At 48.4% G+C, this 20,975-nt stretch overlaps 1 protein-coding gene across 1 annotated transcript in view; it reads left to right on the forward strand.

Annotated features, from left to right (window-relative positions):
- The first annotated feature begins 2,975 nt into the window (after positions 1–2,975).
- si:dkey-29p10.4 (tripartite motif-containing protein 16) overlaps positions 2,976–20,975 on the forward strand; it is a 29,214-nt gene continuing 11,214 nt past the window's right edge. The window contains exons 1-7 of the mRNA XM_065022275.1: positions 2,976–3,488; positions 4,243–5,188; positions 5,413–5,548; positions 5,761–5,856; positions 9,234–9,335; positions 14,398–14,544; positions 14,742–14,764. Coding sequence (XP_064878347.1) covers positions 3,029–3,488; positions 4,243–5,188; positions 5,413–5,548; positions 5,761–5,856; positions 9,234–9,335; positions 14,398–14,544; positions 14,742–14,764 — 1,910 coding nt within the window. The 5' untranslated portion in view covers positions 2,976–3,028. The remainder of the gene's footprint in view (positions 3,489–4,242; positions 5,189–5,412; positions 5,549–5,760; positions 5,857–9,233; positions 9,336–14,397; positions 14,545–14,741; positions 14,765–20,975) is intronic.

Below are 20,975 nucleotides of genomic sequence, written 5' to 3' on the forward strand. Positions count from 1 at the left end.
TAAAAATCATACAATGTGATTTTCTGGATTTTTGTTTTAGATTCCGTTTCTCACAATTGAAGTGTACTTATGATAAAAATTAGACCTCTACATGCTTTTTTTTTTTTACACTAGAAGCTGTCGATCTCTATTTAAATATTTCTGTAAAGCCAATATTGAAAGACAATTCAATTTGCGTGATGTTTTGTTGTCTCTACCTTCTTGTCATTTGCCCAATGTTAGCACCCTGTTTTGTGCTGCTACCATGTTGTGTTGCTGCCATGTTGTGTTGCCAGGTTGTTGTTACCATGTTGTGTTGCTGCCATGTTGTGTTGCCAGGTTGTGCTGCTACCATGTTGTGTTACTACCATGTTGTGTTGCTACCATGTGTGTTTCTGCCATGTTGTGTTGTCATGTGTTTCTGCCATGTTGTGCTGCTACCATGTGGTGTTGTCATGTGTTTCTGCCATGTGGTGTTGCCATGTTGTGTTGTCATGTGTTTCTGCCATGTGGTGTTGCCATGTTGTGTTGTCATGTGTTTCTGCCATGTTGTGCTGCCACCATGTTGTGTTGTCATGCGTTTCTGCCATGTTGTGCTGCCACCATGTTGTGTTATCATGTGTTTCTGCCATGTTGTGTTGTCATGTGTTTCTGCCATGTTGTGTTGGCATGTTGTGCTGCTACCATGCTGTGTTGTCTCTCTTGTCATGATGTGTGTTTTGTCCTAGATTTATATTGATCCCAGCCCCCGTCCCCGCAGGAGGCCTTTTAACCTTTTGGTAGGCCGTCATTGTAAATAAGAACTTGTTCTTAATTAACTGACTTGCCAAGTTACATAAAGGTTAAACAGAGAGGAACAGGAAGAGGTCCATTCCAGAGGCTCATCAACTTTTTATCGTGTAGAAAGAGTTACTCCTTTGCATACTAGCCTGAAACCGCCCGACCTCCTTTGCTTGGGGCCATGCTAGCCTGAAACCGCCCGACCTCCTTTGCTTAGGGCCATGCTAGCCTGAAACCGACCGACCTCCTTTGCTTAGGGCCATGCTAGCCTGAAACCGCCCGACCTCCTTTGCTTAGGGCCATGCTAGCCTGAAACCGCCCGACCTCCTTTGCTTAGGGCCATGCTAGCCTGAAACCGCCCGGCCTCCTTTGCTTAGGGCCATGCTAGCCTGAAACCGACCGACCTCCTTTGCTTAGGGCCATGCTAGCCTGAAACCGCCCGACCTCCTTTGCTTAGGGCCATGCTAGCCTGAAACCGCCCGACCTCTGCTGCTAAGCAGGGTTGGGCTTGTTTAGTACTTGGCCGGCTGACTGCCTGGGAATACCAGGTTCTGTACATTTCAGCATGGGGTGTCTTCTTTCCTTGCTTTATATTTAGAACATTCACATTGTAATGAAACAGGCAGGGAGCAGGTCTCGAACACTCGACCTAAGCCCGAAGTCCAGCACGCTATCGACTGTGACGCAATATTTTTGTCAGTTCCAATTTGTAAGAGGTGGTGTGGTTGAAACCCTCTGCCATTATAACGCTTTACTAATGCTCCCTGACTTAACATGCCAGTATGGGACTCACCTATGAGTTAGTCTGGCTAACACAAAGTCCTGTTGTTGTTGAGAGAACCAACCAATGTGTCGGCTCCATTTCTGAGCAAATGCTGCCTTTTTTTTATTTTTACAAAAGGCCTCCTGTCCAGACCAGTGTGTCACAGCTCTAACAACTAAAATAACATGTCTTAAAGGAAGGAGGCAAGATCAGGTGGGTCCATTCTAGCCAATAAGGAGGCAAAGATCAGGTGGGTCCATTCTAGCCAATAAGGAGGCAAGATCAGGTGGGTCCATTCTAGCCAATAAGGAGGCAAAGATCAGGTGGGTCCATTCTAGCCAATAAGAGGGCAACAATTAGGCACAACTCTGCATATAAACTGTTTTAGAAAAAAAAAAAAAAAGTGTCTGTGATGTCATGTGTCCTACTTTTATATATCAGTACACTCAGAAAAACCTAAGCATGAGTGGGACTGGGGAGGAGATTAACATTTTGGTTTTTTTTCCCCCTAGAACCACACAAACCACAGCTGATTCAAATAATAAGAGCTTGATGATGAATTGATTATTTTAAGTCAGCTGTGTAGCGCTGGGGGCAAAAAAACTAAATGTTCACCCCTTGGGATCCTCAGGACCCAGTTTGGAAAAAGGCCGCTATTGGACACACTTCAAAAAGTGGCCTGCTATTGGACAGACACTTCAAAACGCGACCTGCTATTGGACAGACACTTCAAAACGCGACCTGCTATAGAACAGACACTTCAAAACACGGCCTGCTATTGGACAGACACTTCAAAACGTGGCCTGCTGTAGGACAGACACTTCAAAACGTGGCCTGCTATTGGACAGACACTTCAAAACGTGGCCTGCTATAGGACAGACACTTCAAAACGCGACCTGCTATTGGACAGACACTTCCAAACGCGACCTGCTATTGGACAGACACTTCCAAACGCGACCTGCTTATTGGACAGACACTTCCAAACGCGACCTGCTATTGGACAGACACTTCAAAACGCGACCTGCTATTGGACAGACACTTCAAAACGTGGCCTGCTATAGGACAGACACTTCCAAACGCGACCTGCTATTGGACAGACACTTCTAAACGCGACCTATCTGTTTCTAAACGCACTACTTCACGTCTGAGCTCCAAAAGCCCAGGCCACTTTGGAGAATTTAAACTATGAATGAAACACAGAACGCGTATCGGAATTGTTTAGTAAACCATATTAAGAAATAATTGAAAGGTTAGAGTAGACCTATGTTCAGAGATGAACTTCCACAATCTATGTTTACAAGCCATTCAAAATGTATTTCATGTGACGTTAAAATGGTGAGAGGCCAGTAATGCTTTTAACCCCTTGGGTACCTTACAATCACAGCAATCCTGAAACTGCCGGGTAGGGCAACAGGTACGCATTCTTTTTCCTCATGTATGTTTTCTTCAAATGATGACACTAGTGCAGACCTCTGCGTAGTTTGATCTGTCGACCTAACGAGCTACATGTATTTGGGTCAGAGAAGACATTGTTTTCCTGTACCTTTAAGAGTGGGGCGCAGTGTGCAGGACTTACACTGGGTACGTAATTCAAACACTTGGCTCCTCCTAATTTTACGGTTTCGTTTCCTGGAGGTCGAGCCTGTCGTGTTGTTGACAAAAAAACGTAACAAATATAGTTTTTTACTGGGCAAAATGGGTCAGTCGTTGCCAACCCCGGACTGCGAGCCCTCGGTGTGTCCTTTGTGCCACGGTATATGTCGGAATCCGACCGCGCTGAGATGCAAACATATTTTCTGCTACTGCTGTATACAGGAGTTATGGAGTGGTTCGCCCACCGGTCCATACTACTGCCCCGAGTGCAAGGAGGAGTACAAGACTTTGCCGGTGGGGTTCAAGAGAGACACTACCGCAAGTCCGTGGCGACATGACGCGCCTGCACATACACGCACCACCTCAGCCACAGGTAACTTCCCGAATTCACCAGACACTTCTGCCCATGCGCAATTAGGCTGGGGACAACGATACAGGGGTTTATTCATTACGCCAATTCTGTTACAAAACGTTTTGCAACACAAACCGTTTATTTCAAACGGAAAACCTTTTGCAACGAAAACGATAATTTAATATTGGACCAATTTTGATAGGTCCCTCCACGCTTCGTTCCGTTTGCTCTGTTTGGTTCATAAACGGTAAACGGTTTCCCGTTCCAAGACGTAATAAATACACCCCAGGTTGGCTGACTAGTCATGGGAACGAACATTTCCAAAGTTAGGCTACTGCTGGGGAAGATGTACCTGTGTAATGGTACTTGGCCTAGAGTTTAAAACAATAACACCTCGTTAACACATTGTTTTAATATGGTGATGATGACTTGGCTATGATAGAAACATTAACAACAATATTACGCTATATTGACTGACGCACACGAGTAACGACACCGGTCAATGTCTACTGAAGTCCATTGACTTGCCTTGAAATCAATCGACCTTATTCTATCTTAAAATAATATGATATTTCCCATCATTTTGTAACTCTGCATCATTGGGAAGGGCTTGTAAAGCAAGCATTTCGCTTAAAGTCTACACCTGTTGTATTCTGTGCTGTGACAAATACAATTTGATTTGATTTAGCTAGGTTTGTGTCCTTTTGATGTAACCTAAGTAGGCCTAATCACTACTAATTTATTTGTGTTATGTATGTTGTGTTGGGTATACAAGGCAGAGCCAATGAAGAGGATGTCATTGAGATAAATTCGGCGGGCTGGACCCTTGGGAAGAGAGCCTCCATCTCTCAATCCAAGCGTCTGTTAGGGAAGAGACCAGCCAGTTCTCCTGTCCCAGGAGGCCATCTTCACGACAACAAGAGACAAGCCACTGGCAGCTCCTCTTCCTCCCACTCCAGGGGACAGTCTGGTGACCGTAAGAGACCCGCCACTTCCTCTTCCTCCTCTTCAGCCAATCAGAACACGTCGTCTGACGTCGAGTTGTCCAGTGAGGAGGAGGTGCCAGCAGCACCATTCTCCTTAGCAACCAAACCGTCTAGTACTGCGTCCGTCGCCGTCAGAGGTCCGGACCTGACACGTGATAGGTCTAGGTCCCCTAGGAGAGACCCACCCATTGAGCTGGACGAACCCCCTGCTGCAACAGAACCTCTTACAAGAGAACCCCTGAATGACCCTAGAAAATCACCTGAAGCAGCAGCAGGTCACATGACCAACACATCGCCAAGAAGAATCACCACCGTTGAACTGGACCCACCGCCACCCCCTGCGAGAGATCCGTACACACCCGCCAAGAATCCTGCTGAAACCACCCAAACAACCCATTTACGTTTAGTCACCCCTACGAAGGAGAAGCCTGTTGAAGCTGAGCGGGAGCCTCTTCCAGAGATCTCCAACAGATCTGGTCCAATCGGCACCTCCACCTCTCCTACCCGTGCTGCCAACAACCTGTCCCCTGGACGTACCAACCTGTCCCCCAGCCTGGCTCGTCAAACCTTCCTACCCTGCCACTATTGCCCCAGCCAGGGCTCTCTCCCTGCGGTGAAGACCTGCCTAGTGTGTGGAGCCTCCATGTGCTCCGAACACCTCCGGCCTCACCTGGAGTCCCCTGTCTTCCAGAGCCACACCCTGGTACCCCCTGTGGAGGACACCTCACCCTGGAGGTAAGGTTTCACTCTTATTTGAGGAGAATCTCAATTGAATTTCCTTTTCTGAGCTGCACAAAGTGAAATTCCTAACAACTTTTGCATTTAAAGTCTTGAATTCTTGTAAATACTTTGTGTTGCAACATTTCATTTAAAGTTGACGATTGTTTTATTTAATTTATTATATGACAAATCATTAAACGACTGGCAGCAAGCTGAAGTATAACTTCCATTGTCATCAGGTGCCCGGAACACCAGGAGATGAACCGAATCTACTGCCGTCAGTGTAGCGTGTGTGTCTGTACCGTGTGTACCGTGATCGGGTCGCACCGGGACCACGCTTGCGTCAGCATCAGAGAGGCCGAGAGGGAGCTGAGGGTGAGGAACAGCGGAGTATTTACCAAACACACATACCATAAAATACCTGATCACATCCCAGTTGTATGATCCATAGTGTTAATGTTGTCTAAGTATCGTTAGTGGTGAATAACCATATCACACGTGCTACAGTATAAATACGTGTTTCAGAGAGCTAAACGCATGTTTTCTATTGACGGCAGGATGACGTCACTGTGTTTTTGTCTTTGCAGGGGAACCTGAAACAGGAGATGAAGAAGATGCAGGAAACAGAACAGTCTTTAATCAGCAGAGTGACTGAGATGACAGAGAAGAAACAGAGATTCCAGGTAAGAAGGACAGGACCTCAGTTGGACCAGGGATTTTTTTATATTTTTAGGTCTGACCTGACGCAAAAGCCTAATAATGTAGACACCCTGTATCCCTCTAAATCAAATGTTACAGTTCACCTTACAGTGAAATGCTGAATACAACAGGTGTTTTTTTATTTTATTTCACCTTTATTTAACCAGGTAGGCTAGTTGAGAACACCTTTATTTAACCAGGTAGGCTAGTTGAGAACACCTTTATTTAACCAGGTAGGCTAGTTGAGAACACCTTTATTTAACCAGGTAGGCTAGTTGAGAACACCTTTATTTAACCAGGTAGGCTAGTTGAGAACACCTTTATTTAACCAGGTAGGCTAGTTGAGAACACCTTTATTTAACCAGGTAGGCTAGTTGAGAACACCTTTATTTAACCAGGTAGGCTAGTTGAGAACAAGTTCTCATTTACAACTGCGACCTGGCCAAGATAAAGCATAGCAGTGTGAACAGACAACACAGAGTTACACATGGAGTAAACAATAAACAAGTCAATAACACAGTAGGAAAAAAGGGGGGAAAAAAGAAAAAGTCTATATACATTGTGTGCAAAAGGCATGAGGAGGTAGGCAAATAATTACAATATAGTGTAGTAGACCTTACAGTGAAATGCTGAATACAACAGGTGTAGTAGACCTTACAGTGAAATGCTGACTACAACAGGTGTAGTAGACCTTACAGTGAAATGCTGAATACAACAGGTGTAGTAGACCTTACAGTGAAATGCCGAATACAACAGGTGTAGTAGACCTTACAGTGAAATGCTGAATACAACAGGTGTAGTAGACCTTACAGTGAAATGCTGAATACAACAGGTGTAGTAGACCTTACAGTGAAATGCTGAATACAACAGGTGTAGTAGACCTTACAGTGAAATGCTGAATACAACAGGTGTAGTAGACCTTACAGTGAAATGCTGAATACAACAGGTGTAGTAGACCTTACAGTGAAATGCTGAATACAACAGGTGTAGGTAGACCTTACAGTGAAATGCTGAATACAACAGGTGTAGTAGACCTTACAGTGAAATGTTGAATACAACAGGTGTAGTAGACCTTACAGTGAAGTGCTGAATACAACAGGTGTAGTAGACCTCAGTGAAATGCTGAATGCAACAGGTGTAGTAGACCTCAGTGAAATGCTGAATACAACAGGTGTAGGTAGACCTTACAGTGCAATGTTGAATACAACAGGTGTAGTAGACCTTACAGTGAAATGCTGAATACAACAGGTGTAGTAGACCTTACAGTGAAATGCTGAATACAACAGGTGTAGTAGACCTCACAGTGAAATGCTTACAAGTCCTTAACCAACAATGCAGTTTTAAGAAAGTACCTACAAAAAGAGTATGAGATGACAATAACAAATAATTAAAGTGCAGCAGTAAATGACAACAGCAGGGTTATATACAGGGGTGTACGTGGAGGCTATATACAGGGTATTACGGTACAGGGTCAATGTGGAGGCTATATACAGGGTGTTACGGTACATAGTCAATGTGGAGGCTATATACAGGGTATTACGGTACAGAGTCAATGTGGAGGCTATATACAGGGTATTACGGTACAGAGTCAATGTGGAGGCTATATACAGGGTATTACGGTATAGAGTCAATGTGGAGGCTATATACAGGGTATTACGGTACAGAGTCAATGTGGAAGCTATATACAGGGGGTACCGGTACAGAGTCAATGTGCGGGGGCACCAGTGTCGAGGTAATTGAGGTAATATGTAGGTTGAGTTTGAAAGTGACTATGCATAGATAATAAACAGAGTAGCAGCAGCGTAGAAGAGGGGGGAGGGGGTCCAAGACCAGGGTCCATGATGCTCCATGACCAGGGTCCAAGACCAGGGTCCATGATGCTCCATGACCAGGGTCCATGATGCTCCATGACCAGGGTCCATGATGCTCCATGACCAGGGTCCATGATGCTCCATGACCAGGGTCCATGATGCTCCATGACCAGGGTCCATGACCAGGGTCCATGATGCTCCATGACCAGGGTCCAAGACCAGGGTCCATGATGCTCCATGACCAGGGTCCATGATGCTCCAAGACCAGGGTCCATGATGCTCCATGACCAGGGTCCAAGACCAGTGTCCATGATGCTCCATGACCAGGGTCCATGATGCTCCATGACCAGGGTCCAAGACCAGGGTCCATGATGCTCCATGACCAGGGTCCATGATGCTCCATGACCAGGGTCCATGATGCTCCATGACCAGGGTCCATGACCAGGGTCCATGATGCTCCATGACCAGGGTCCAAGACCAGGGTCCATGATGCTCCATGACCAGGGTCCATGACCAGGGTCCATGATGCTCCATGACCAGGGTCCAAGACCAGGGTCCATGATGCTCCATGACCAGGGTCCATGATGCTCCATGACCAGGGTCCATGATGCTCCATGACCAGGGTCCATGACCAGGGTCCATGATGCTCCATGACCAGGGTCCATGACCAGGGTCCATGACCAGGGTTCACGATGCTCCAAGACCAGGGTCCATGATGCTCCATGACCAGGGTCCATGATGCTCCATGACCAGGGTCCATGACCAGGGTCCATTATGCTCCATGACCAGGGTCCATGATGCTCCATGACCAGGGTCCATGACCAGGGTCCATGATGCTCCATGACCAGGGTCCAAGACCAGGGTCCATGATGCTCCATGACCAGGGTCCATGATGCTCCATGACCAGGGTCCATGATGCTCCATGACCAGGGTCCAAGACCAGGGTCCATGATGCTCCATGACCAGGGTCCATGATGCTCCATGACCAGGGTCCAAGACCAGGGTCCATGATGCTCCATGACCAGGGTCCATGATGCTCCATGACCAGGGTCCATGATGCTCCATGACCAGGGTCCATGACCAGGGTCCATGATGCTCCATGACCAGGGTCCATGATGCTCCATGACCAGGGTCCATGACCAGGGTCCATGACCAGGGTTCACGATGCTCCAAGACCAGGGTCCATGATGCTCCAAGACCAGGGTCCATGATGCTCCATGACCAGGGTCCATGATGCTCCATGACCAGGGTCCATGACCAGGGTCCATTATGCTCCATGACCAGGGTCCATGATGCTCCATGACCAGGGTCCATGACCAGGGTCCATGATGCTCCATGACCAGGGTCCATGACCAGGGTCCATGATGCTCCATGACCAGGGTCCATGACCAGGGTCCATGATGCTCCATGACCAGGGTCCATGACCAGGGTCCATGATGCTCCATGCATTAGACACACTACTACACTGGATGTGTCTGTACGTTAGGCGTTTGGATACAACTATGTCTACATACTGTCACTATGTCAACCCTGACTCCTCCTCTCCCCAGGTGTTGCTAGGTGACGCTCGTGCGGGCGTGCAGCAGCAGTACGAGACCATGCGTGAGGCCCTGCAGCAGGAGGAGGACACGGCCCTGCTGTGTGTGACTCGGGTAAATAAGGAAGAGAACCCAGGCTCAACTCAGAAGCCTAAAAAACACAAACAATGAAACCGGGCTTGGAAGTCCACCGAGGTGGGCTGTAAACCTGCAAAGTATTCTAGTAGGATAATGGTGGCTTAAAGCTGCAAAGTATTCTAGTAGGATAATGGTGGCTTAAAGCTGAAAAGTATTCTAGTAGGATAATGGTGGCTTAAAGCTGAAAAGTATTCTAGTAGGATAATGGTCATTTAAATGTTTACTATTCTAGTAGGATAATGGTGGCTTAAAGCTGAAAATAAGAGAAACAAAGCCTTAATTGCGACTGCATTAAATGCGTGGGGGGGGGAATCATGTGCGTCGGTTCAAGGCTGGAACAAAAACATGGGCTGTACTTTAAGTACTTCCCCAAACACAGTTGTCGCGCAGACTGGCTCAACATAAGTAGGCTTTGATTGAAGCCTCAGCGTTACATTCAAATCTCCCTACCAAATCTCACATCACAGCCAATATGACACCAATGTCCGTGACAACTGGAAATCGTCCTGATTAGAGGTACACAACACACTCCCTGCCTCTCGTCATGAGGTGGACGTGACTGTCCGGGTGTTACCTAGAACCACATACTGGATTTTTAACAAGGTCGTTAGCATTAGGCAAAAATGACCCTGACCTAGCTCAATATCTAGGTGTCCATGAAGTGACCATGGACTTGCCACCTACTGAATAAGTGTGTAGGGGACCCTGACCTAGCTCAATATCTAGGTGTCCATGAAGTGACCATGGACTTGCCACCTACTGAATAAGTGTGTAGGGGACCCTGACCTAGCTCAATATCTAGGTGTCCATGAAGTGACCATGGACTTGCCACCTACTGAATAAGTGTGTAGGGGGCAACAGTTTGATTAAATATATAATTTATCGCTCTCACGTGCTCATTTCTGTCCATGAAGAACCGAAGATGTGCTACCTATTTGTAGCATTTCTGACATGTTTATTTTTTTAAAATCCAAAACTCGGTTCTAACACTGGGTCTCAACTCAGTTGCTTGGCAACAACACAGTTAATACTAAATGACAAAAGCCTGCTCGTCGAACATCTCATTCGAAAATCATGGGCATTAATATGGAGTTGTTCCCCCCCTTTGCTGCTATAACAGCCTCCACTCTTCTGGGGGAAAGCTTTCCATTAGATGTTGGAACATTGCTGCGGGGACTGATGTTGGCCGATTAGGCCTGGCTCGCAGTCGGCGTTCCAATTCATCCCAAAGTTGTGCGATGAGGTTGAGGTCAGTCCTTTGTGCAGGCCAGTCAAGTTCTTCCACGCCGAACTCGACAAACCACTTTTATATGGACTTGTCATGATGGAACAGGAGAGGGCCTTCCCCAAACTTCAAATGGCTCGCTAACATGACATGTAAACAGACAAACACAGCCTCAGTGGTACACACTGACTGCATGCTTGGTAGCATCAGAAAAAAATAAACAGTTTCTAACATCCGTAATACATTTCAGTACGCTGCTTCTCCTGTCTTCTTGACATTTTAATTCCGAATGTGTGCTGATTTAACAGTGCCAAACGAAACAACTCTGCCAGGCGTTGGATATTTGTCAACAACTCTGCTACGCAAGGCCATTCCAGTGGCACGACTCAGGCTTTTCATGTGGAAATCTTGTATAATGCACATTTAACAGAGAATCGACTTCCAGTGTAAAAACCATGACAATTAAAAAATAAATAATAATAAATCAATTTAAAAAATGTAGAAGGTTGGTCTGAAGAAAGGAAATTCCCATGAGCACCACGATGCCTAGTCCACCCATGCTCTACCAAGGTTTTACAGCACCACGATGCCTAGTCCACCCATGCTCTACCAAGGTTTTCCAGCACCACGATGCCTACTCCACCCATGCTCTACCAAGGTTTTACAGCACCACGATGCCTACTCCACCCATGCTCTACCAAGGTTTTCCAGCACCACGATGCCTACTCCACCCATGCTCTACCAAGGTTTTACAGCACCACGATGCCTACTCCACCCATGCTCTACCAAGGTTTTACAGCACCACGATGCCTAGTCCACCCATGCTCTACCAAGGTTTTCCAGCACCACGATGCCTACTCCACCCATGCTCTACCAAGGTTTTACAGCACCACGATGCCTACTCCACCCATGCTCTACCAAGGTTTTACAGCACCACGATGCCTAGTCCACCCATGCTCTACCAAGGTTTTCCAGCACCACGATGCCTACTCCACCCATGCTCTACCAAGGTTTTACAGCACCACGATGCCTAGTCCACCCATGCTCTACTAAGGATTTCCAGCACCACGATGCCTACTCCACCCATGCTCTACCAAGGTTTTACAGCACCACGATGCCTAGTCCACCCATGCTCTACTAAGGATTTCCAGCACCACGATGCCTACTCCACCCATGCTCTACCAAGGTTTTACAGCACCACGATGCCTACTCCACCCATGCTCTACCAAGGTTTTACAGCACCACGATGCCTACTCCACCCATGCTCTACCAAGGTTTTACAGCACCACGATGCCTACTCCACCCATGCTCTACCAAGGTTTTACAGCACCACGATGCCTACTCCACCCATGCTCTACCAAGGATTTACAGCACCACGATGCCTACTCCACCCATGCTCTACCAAGGTTTTACAGCACCACGATGCCTAGTCCACCCATGCTCTACTAAGGTTTTCCAGCACCACGATGCCTAGTCCACCCATGCTCTACCAAGGTTTTCCAGCACCACGATGCCTAGTCCACCCATGCCCTACTAAGGATTTCCAGCACCACGATGCCTAGTCCACCCATGCTCTACCAAGGTTTTACAGCACCACGATGCCTAGTCCACCCATGCTCTACCAAGGTTTCACAGCACCACGATGCCTAGTCCACCCATGCTCTACTAAGGATTTCCAGCACCACGATGCCTACTCCACCCATGCTCTACTAAGGATTTCCAGCACCACAATGCCTACTCCACCCATGCTCTACCAAGGATTTACAGCACCACGATGCCTAGTCCACCCATGCTCTACCAAGGATTTCCAGCACCACAATGCCTACTCCACCCATGCTCTACCAAGGATTTACAGCACCACGATGCCTAGTCCACCCATGCTCTACCAAGGTTTTACAGCACCACGATGCCTACTCCACCCATGCTCTACCAAGGTTTTACAGCACCACGATGCCTAGTCCACCCATGCTCTACCAAGGATTTCCAGCACCACAATGCCTACTCCACCCATGCTCTACCAAGGATTTACAGCACCACGATGCCTAGTCCACCCATGCTCTACCAAGGTTTTACAGCACCACGATGCCTACTCCACCCATGCTCTACCAAGGTTTTACAGCACCACGATGCCTACTCCACCCATGCTCTACTAAGGATTTCCAGCACCACAATGCCTACTCCACCCATGCTCTACCAAGGATTTCCAGCACCACAATGCCTACTCCACCCATGCTCTACCAAGGATTTCCAGCACCACAATGCCTACTCCACCCATGCTCTACTATGCACCACAATGCCTACTCCACCCATGGATTTACAGCACCACGATGCCTACTCCACCCATGCTCTACTAAGGTTTTCCAGCACCACGATGCCTAGTCCACCCATGCTCTACCAAGGTTTTCCAGCACCACGATGCCTAGTCCACCCATGCCCTACTAAGGATTTCCAGCACCACGATGCCTAGTCCACCCATGCTCTACCAAGGTTTTACAGCACCACGATGCCTAGTCCACCCATGCTCTACCAAGGTTTCACAGCACCACGATGCCTAGTCCACCCATGCTCTACTAAGGATTTCCAGCACCACGATGCCTACTCCACCCATGCTCTACTAAGGATTTCCAGCACCACAATGCCTACTCCACCCATGCTCTACCAAGGATTTACAGCACCACGATGCCTAGTCCACCCATGCTCTACCAAGGATTTCCAGCACCACAATGCCTACTCCACCCATGCTCTACCAAGGATTTACAGCACCACGATGCCTAGTCCACCCATGCTCTACCAAGGTTTTACAGCACCACGATGCCTACTCCACCCATGCTCTACCAAGGTTTTACAGCACCACGATGCCTAGTCCACCCATGCTCTACCAAGGATTTCCAGCACCACAATGCCTACTCCACCCATGCTCTACCAAGGATTTACAGCACCACGATGCCTAGTCCACCCATGCTCTACCAAGGTTTTACAGCACCACGATGCCTACTCCACCCATGCTCTACCAAGGTTTTACAGCACCACGATGCCTACTCCACCCATGCTCTACTAAGGATTTCCAGCACCACAATGCCTACTCCACCCATGCTCTACCAAGGATTTCCAGCACCACAATGCCTACTCCACCCATGCTCTACCAAGGATTTCCAGCACCACAATGCCTACTCCACCCATGCTCTACTAAGGATTTACAGCACCACGATGCCTACTCCACCCATGCTCTACTAAGGATTTCCAGCACCACGATGCCTACTCCACCCATGCTCTACCAAGGATTTCCAGCACCACAATGCCTACTCCACCCATGCTCTACCAATGATTTACAGCACCACAATGCCTAGTCCACCCATGCTCTACCAAGGTTTTACAGCACCACGATGCCTACTCCACCCATGCTCTACTAAGGTTTTACAGCACCACGATGCCTAGTCCACCCATGCTCTACTAAGGTTTTCCAGCACCACAATGCCTCCTCCACCCATGCTCTACCAAGGTTTCACAGCACCACGATGCCTCCTCCACCCATGCTCTACTAAGGTTTTCCAGCACCACAATGCCTCCTCCACCCATGCTCTACTAAGGTTTTCCAGCACAGCTTTGACCTGCTACAGCAGCTATGTTGGTCTATTGTAATTTAAACAATGTGTATGCAGGTTGCTTAGGATTCAAAACCTTCTCAAACTGTATTGTGGTGCTCATGTGAATTTCCTTTTATTTTTCAGCCTCAGACCAATGCCTACTTGTCACTTAAAATGTGCATTAGTGAGTGTTTTTAATGTGTGTGTGTGTGCGTGTGTGTGTACCCAGGAGGAGAGCAGGGCGGTGGGGGGACTGGAGGAACAGCTGACACAGCTACAGGAAACCCTCTCCTCCCTCCAACGGGGTCTTCATACTCTGGAAGGGCTGGCTGACACCCGGGGCGCCGCACGCGTACAGGAACAGTCCTTCATCATGGTACTTCCTCAATCCTCTTACTTCCTGTAGGAACATAGGGAACGTACTAAAGGGTACTACTACAAGGAAAGTGTTTGTGTGCATACCGCACCTTGCCCTGACCTAAATACACATGGAACAGTGGCTTGTCTCTTGTTGTCGTGACGATGGTCACCGGGAACACATGTTTTCTTATCTTTTTGTTTTGTTCTTGACAGGAGTACAGTAAGATAACCAAAAGGTAAGCAACTATTATACATGACGTTAGGCTAATTCTCATATAGTTTCTAAGAAAGAAACAGAAAGTTTAGAAAAGTGAAATGGCTAGAAAAGTTAAGTCCTACCAAGTCAGAACTGAGTTAAGTAGAAAACCTTGTCTAAGCTCTTTTATAGAAGTGTAGAATCATTTTATAAATTACTTAGACCACTATTCCCCAACAGATTTATTACCTTGGTGAAAATATGTTTACTACGTTTTTCTGTAGATCAGCCCGCATTTCCTGTCGTAGCATTGTGGCGTGTACGGATGCTGTAGCTAGCATTGTGACGTGTACGGATGCTGTAGCTAGCATTGTGACGTGTACGGATGCTGTAGCTAGCATTGTGACGTGTACGGATGCTGTAGCTAGCATTGTGACGTGTTAGGGTGCTGTAGCTAGCATTGTGACGTGTACGGATGCTGTAGCTAGCATTGTGACGTGTACGGATGCTGTAGCTAGCATTGTGGCGTGTTAGGGTGCTGTAGCTAGCATTGTGACGTGTACGGATGCTGTAGCTAGCATTTTGACGTGTACGGATGCTGTAGCTAGCATTGTGACGTGTACGGATGCTGTAGCTAGCATTGTGGCGTGTACGGATGCTGTAGCTAGCATTGTGACGTGTACGGATGCTGTAGCTAGCATTGTGACGTGTACGGATGCTGTAGCTAGCATTGTGACGTGTACGGATGCTGTAGCTAGCATTGTGGCGTGTTAGGGTGCTGTAGCTAGCATTGTGGCGTGTACGGATGCTGTAGCTAGCATTGTGACGTGTACGGATGCTGTAGCTAGCATTGTGACGTGTTACGGATGCTGTAGCTAGCATTGTGGCGTGTTAGGGTGCTGTAGCTAGCATTGTGACGTGTTAGGGTGTTGTAGCTAGCATTGTGACGTGTTACGGATGCTGTAGCTAGCATTGTGGCGTGTACGGATGCTGTAGCTAGCATTGTGGCGTGTACGGATGCTGTAGCTAGCATTGTGGCGTGTACGGATGCTGTAGCTAGCATTGTGGCGTGTTAGGGTGCTGTAGCTAGCATTGTTTACATTTACATTTAAGTCATTTAGCAGACGCTCTTATCCAGAGCGTGTTAGGGTGTTGTAGCTAGCATTGTGACGTGTTAGGGTGTTGTAGCTAGCATTGTGGCGTGTACGGATGCTGTAGCTAGCATTGTGACGTGTACGGATGCTGTAGCTAGCATTGTGACGTGTACGGATGCTGTAGCTAGCATTGTGGCGTGTACGGATGCTGTAGCTAGCATTGTGGCGTGTTAGGGTGCTGTAGCTAGCATTGTGACGTGTTAGGGTGTTGTAGCTAGCATTGTGACGTGTACGGATGCTGTAGCTAGCATTGTGGCGTGTACGGATGCTGTAGCTAGCATTGTGACGTGTACGGATGCTGTAGCTAGCATTGTGACGTGTACGGATGCTGTAGCTAGCATTGTGGCGTGTACGGATGCTGTAGCTAGCATTGTGGCGTGTACGGATGCTGTAGCTAGCATTGTGGCGTGTACGGATGCTGTAGCTAGCATTGTGGCGTGTACGGATGCTGTAGCTAGCATTGTGACGTGTACGGATGCTGTAGCTAGCATTGTGGCGTGTTAGGGTGCTGTAGCTAGCATTGTGACGTGTTAGGGTGTTGTAGCTAGCATTGTGACGTGTACGGATGCTGTAGCTAGCATTGTGGCGTGTTAGGGTGCTGTAGCTAGCATTGTGGCGTGTACGGATGCTGTAGATAGCATTGTGACGTGTACGGATGCTGTAGCTAGCATTGTGGCGTGTACGGATGCTGTAGCTAGCATTGTGGCGTGTTACGGATGCTGTAGCTAGCATTGTGGCGTGTTAGGGTGCTGTAGCTAGCATTGTGACGTGTTAGGGTGTTGTAGCTAGCATTGTGGCGTGTACGGATGCTGTAGATAGCATTGTGACGTGTTACGGATGCTGTAGCTAGCATTGTGGCGTGTTAGGGTGCTGTAGCTAGCATTGTGACGTGTTAGGGTGTTGTAGCTAGCATTGTGACGTGTTACGGATGCTGTAGCTAGCATTGTGGCGTGTACGGATGCTGTAGCTAGCATTGTGGCGTGTACGGATGCTGTAGCTAGCATTGTGGCGTGTACGGATGCTGTAGCTAGCATTGTGGCGTGTTAGGGTGCTGTAGCTAGCATTGTTTACATTTACATTTAAGTGCAGACGTCTTATCCAGAGCGTGTTAGGGTGTTGTAGCTAGCATTGTGACGTGTTAGGGTGTTGTAGCTAGCATTGTGGCGTGTACGGATGCTGTAGCTAGCATTGTGGCGTGTACGGATGCTGTAGCTAGCATTGTGGCGTGTACGGATGCTGTAGCTAGCATTGTGGCGTGTACGGATGCTGTAGCTAGCATTGTGGCGTGTTAGGGTGCTGTAGCTAGCATTGTGACGTGTTAGGGTGTTGTAGCTAGCATTGTGACGTGTACGGATGCTGTAGCTAGCATTGTGGCGTGTACGGATGCTGTAGCTAGCATTGTGACGTGTACGGATGCTGTAGCTAGCATTGTGGCGTGTACGGATGCTGTAGCTAGCATTGTGGCGTGTACGGATGCTGTAGCTAGCATTGTGGCGTGTACGGATGCTGTAGCTAGCATTGTGACGTGTACGGATGCTGTAGCTAGCATTGTGACGTGTACGGATGCTGTAGCTAGCATTGTGACGTGTACGGATGCTGTAGCTAGCATTGTGGCGTGTTAGGGTGCTGTAGCTAGCATTGTGACGTGTTAGGGTGTTGTAGCTAGCATTGTGACGTGTACGGATGCTGTAGCTAGCATTGTGGCGTGTTAGGGTGCTGTAGCTAGCATTGTGGCGTGTACGGATGCTGTAGATAGCATTGTGGCGTGTACGGATGCTGTAGCTAGCATTGTGGCGTGTACGGATGCTGTAGCTAGCATTGTGGCGTGTTAGGGTGCTGTAGCTAGCATTGTGACGTGTTAGGGTGTTGTAGCTAGCATTGTGGCGTGTACGGATGCTGTAGATAGCATTGTGACGTGTTAGGGTGTTGTAGCTAGCATTGTGACGTGTTAGGGTGTTGTAGCTAGCATTGTGGCGTGTACGGATGCTGTAGCTAGCATTGTGGCGTGTACGGATGCTGTAGCTAGCATTGTGGCGTGTACGGATGCTGTAGCTAGCATTGTGGCGTGTTACGGATGCTGTAGCTAGCATTGTGACGTGTTAGGGATGTTGTAGCTAGCATTGTGGCGTGTACGGATGCTGTAGCTAGCATTGTGGCGTGTTACGGATGCTGTAGCTAGCATTGTGGCGTGTACGGATGCTGTAGCTAGCATTGTGGCGTGTACGGATGCTGTAGCTAGCATTGTGACGTGTTGCTGTAGCTAGCATTGTGGCGTGTACGGATGCTGTAGCTAGCATTGTGGCGTGTACGGATGCTGTAGCTAGCATTGTGACGTGTACGGATGCGCTGTGGCGTGTACGGATGCTGTAGCTAGCATTGTGGCGTGTACGGATGCTGTAGCTAGCATTGTGGCGTGTACGGATGCTGTAGCTAGCATTGTGGCGTGTTACGGATGCTGTAGCTAGCATTGTGGCGTGTTACGGATGTTGTAGCTAGCATTGTGGCGTGTACGGATGCTGTAGCTAGCATTGTGGCGTGTTACGGATGCTGTAGCTAGCATTGTGGCGTGTACGGATGCTGTAGCTAGCATTGTGGCGTGTTACGGATGCTGTAGCTAGCATTGTGACGTGTTAGGGATGCTGTAGCTAGCATTGTGACGTGTACGGATGCTGTAGCTAGCATTGTGGCGTGTACGGATGCTGTAGCTAGCATTGTGGCGTGTACGGATGCTGTAGCTAGCATTGTGACGTGTACGGATGCTGTAGCTAGCATTGTGGCGTGTACGGATGCTGTAGCTAGCATTGTGGCGTGTACGGATGCTGTAGCTAGCATTGTGGCGTGTACGGATGCTGTAGCTAGCATTGTGGCGTGTACGGATGCTGTAGCTAGCATTGTGACGTGTACGGATGCTGTAGCTAGCATTGTGACGTGTACGGATGCTGTAGCTAGCATTGTGGCGTGTTAGGGTGTTGTAGCTAGCATTGTGACGTGTACGGATGCTGTAGCTAGCATTGTGGCGTGTACGGATGCTGTAGCTAGCATTGTGGCGTGTGCGGATGCTGTAGCTAGCATTGTGGCGTGTTAGGGATGCTGTAGCTAGCATTGTGACGTGTACGGATGCTGTAGCTAGCATTGTGACGTGTTACGGATGCTGTAGCTAGCATTGTGGCGTGTACGGATGCTGTAGCTAGCATTGTGGCGTGTGCGGATGCTGTAGCTAGCATTGTGGCGTGTACGGATGCTGTAGCTAGCATTGTGGCGTGTACGGATGCTGTAGCTAGCATTGTGACGTGTACGGATGCTGTAGCTAGCATTGTGACGTGTACGGATGCTGTAGCTAGCATTGTGGCGTGTACGGATGCTGTAGCTAGCATTGTGACGTGTACGGATGCTGTAGATAGCATTGTGACGTGTTAGGGTGTTGTAGCTAGCATTGTGACGTGTTAGGGTGTTGTAGCTAGCATTGTGGCGTGTACGGATGCTGTAGCTAGCATTGTGGCGTGTTACGGATGCTGTAGCTAGCATTGTGGCGTGTACGGATGCTGTAGCTAGCATTGTGGCGTGTACGGATGCTGTAGCTAGCATTGTGGCGTGTACGGATGCTGTAGCTAGCATTGTGGCGTGTTAGGGTGCTGTAGCTAGCATTGTGGCGTGTACGGATGCTGTAGCTAGCATTGTGGCGTGTTAGGGTGCTGTAGCTAGCATTGTGGCGTGTACGGATGCTGTAGATAGCATTGTGACGTGTACGGATGCTGTAGATAGCATTGTGACGTGTTAGGGTGTTGTAGCTAGCATTGTGACGTGTTAGGGTGTTGTAGCTAGCATTGTGGCGTGTACGGATGCTGTAGCTAGCATTGTGGCGTGTACGGATGCTGTAGCTAGCATTGTGGCGTGTTAGGGTGCTGTAGCTAGCATTGTGGCGTGTACGGATGCTGTAGCTAGCATTGTGGCGTGTTAGGGTGCTGTAGCTAGCATTGTGACGTGTTAGGGTGTTGTAGCTAGCATTGTGACGTGTACGGATGCTGTAGCTAGCATTGTGGCGTGTACGGATGCTGTAGCTAGCATTGTGGCGTGTACGGATGCTGTAGCTAGCATTGTGGCGTGTTACGGATGCTGTAGCTAGCATTGTGGCGTGTACGGATGCTGTAGCTAGCATTGTGACGTGTACGGATGCTGTAGCTAGCATTGTGACGTGTACGGATGCTGTAGCTAGCATTGTGGCGTGTTAGGGTGCTGTAGCTAGCATTGTGGCGTGTACGGATGCTGTAGATAGCATTGTGGCGTGTACGGATGCTGTAGATAGCATTGTGGCGTGTACGGATGCTGTAGCTAGCATTGTGACGTGTTACGGATGCTGTAGCTAGCATTGTGACGTGTTGCTGTAGGGTGTTGTAGCTAGCATTGTGGCGTGTACGGATGCTGTAGCTAGCATTGTGGCGTGTACGGATGCTGTAGCTAGCATTGTGGCGTGTACGGATGCTGTAGCTAGCATTGTGGCGTGTACGGATGCTGTAGATAGCATTGTGGCGTGTACGGATGCTGTAGATAGCATTGTGACGTGTTAGGGTGCTGTAGCTAGCATTGTGACGTGTTAGGGTGTTGTAGCTAGCATTGTGACGTGTTAGGATGCTGTAGCTAGCATTGTGGCGTGTACGGATGCTGTAGCTAGCATTGTGGCGTGTACGGATGCTGTAGCTAGCATTGTGGCGTGTACGGATGCTGTAGCTAGCATTGTGGCGTGTTAGGGATGCTGTAGCTAGCATTGTGACGTGTTACGGATGCTGTAGCTAGCATTGTGGCGTGTACGGATGCTGTAGCTAGCATTGTGGCGTGTTAGGGATGCTGTAGCTAGCATTGTGACGTGTTACGGTGCTGTAGCTAGCATTGTGGCGTGTACGGATGCTGTAGCTAGCATTGTGGCGTGTACGGATGCTGTAGCTAGCATTGTGGCGTGTACGGATGCGGTAGCTAGCATTGTGACGTGTACGGATGCTGTAGCTAGCATTGTGGCGTGTACGGATGCTGTAGCTAGCATTGTGACGTGTTGGATGCTGTAGCTAGCATTGTGACGTACGGATGCTGTAGCTAGCATTGTGG

This window comes from Oncorhynchus nerka, linkage group LG9a, assembly GCF_034236695.1.
Source record: "Oncorhynchus nerka isolate Pitt River linkage group LG9a, Oner_Uvic_2.0, whole genome shotgun sequence".
In the NCBI taxonomy this organism is placed as follows: Eukaryota; Metazoa; Chordata; class Actinopteri; order Salmoniformes; family Salmonidae; genus Oncorhynchus; species Oncorhynchus nerka.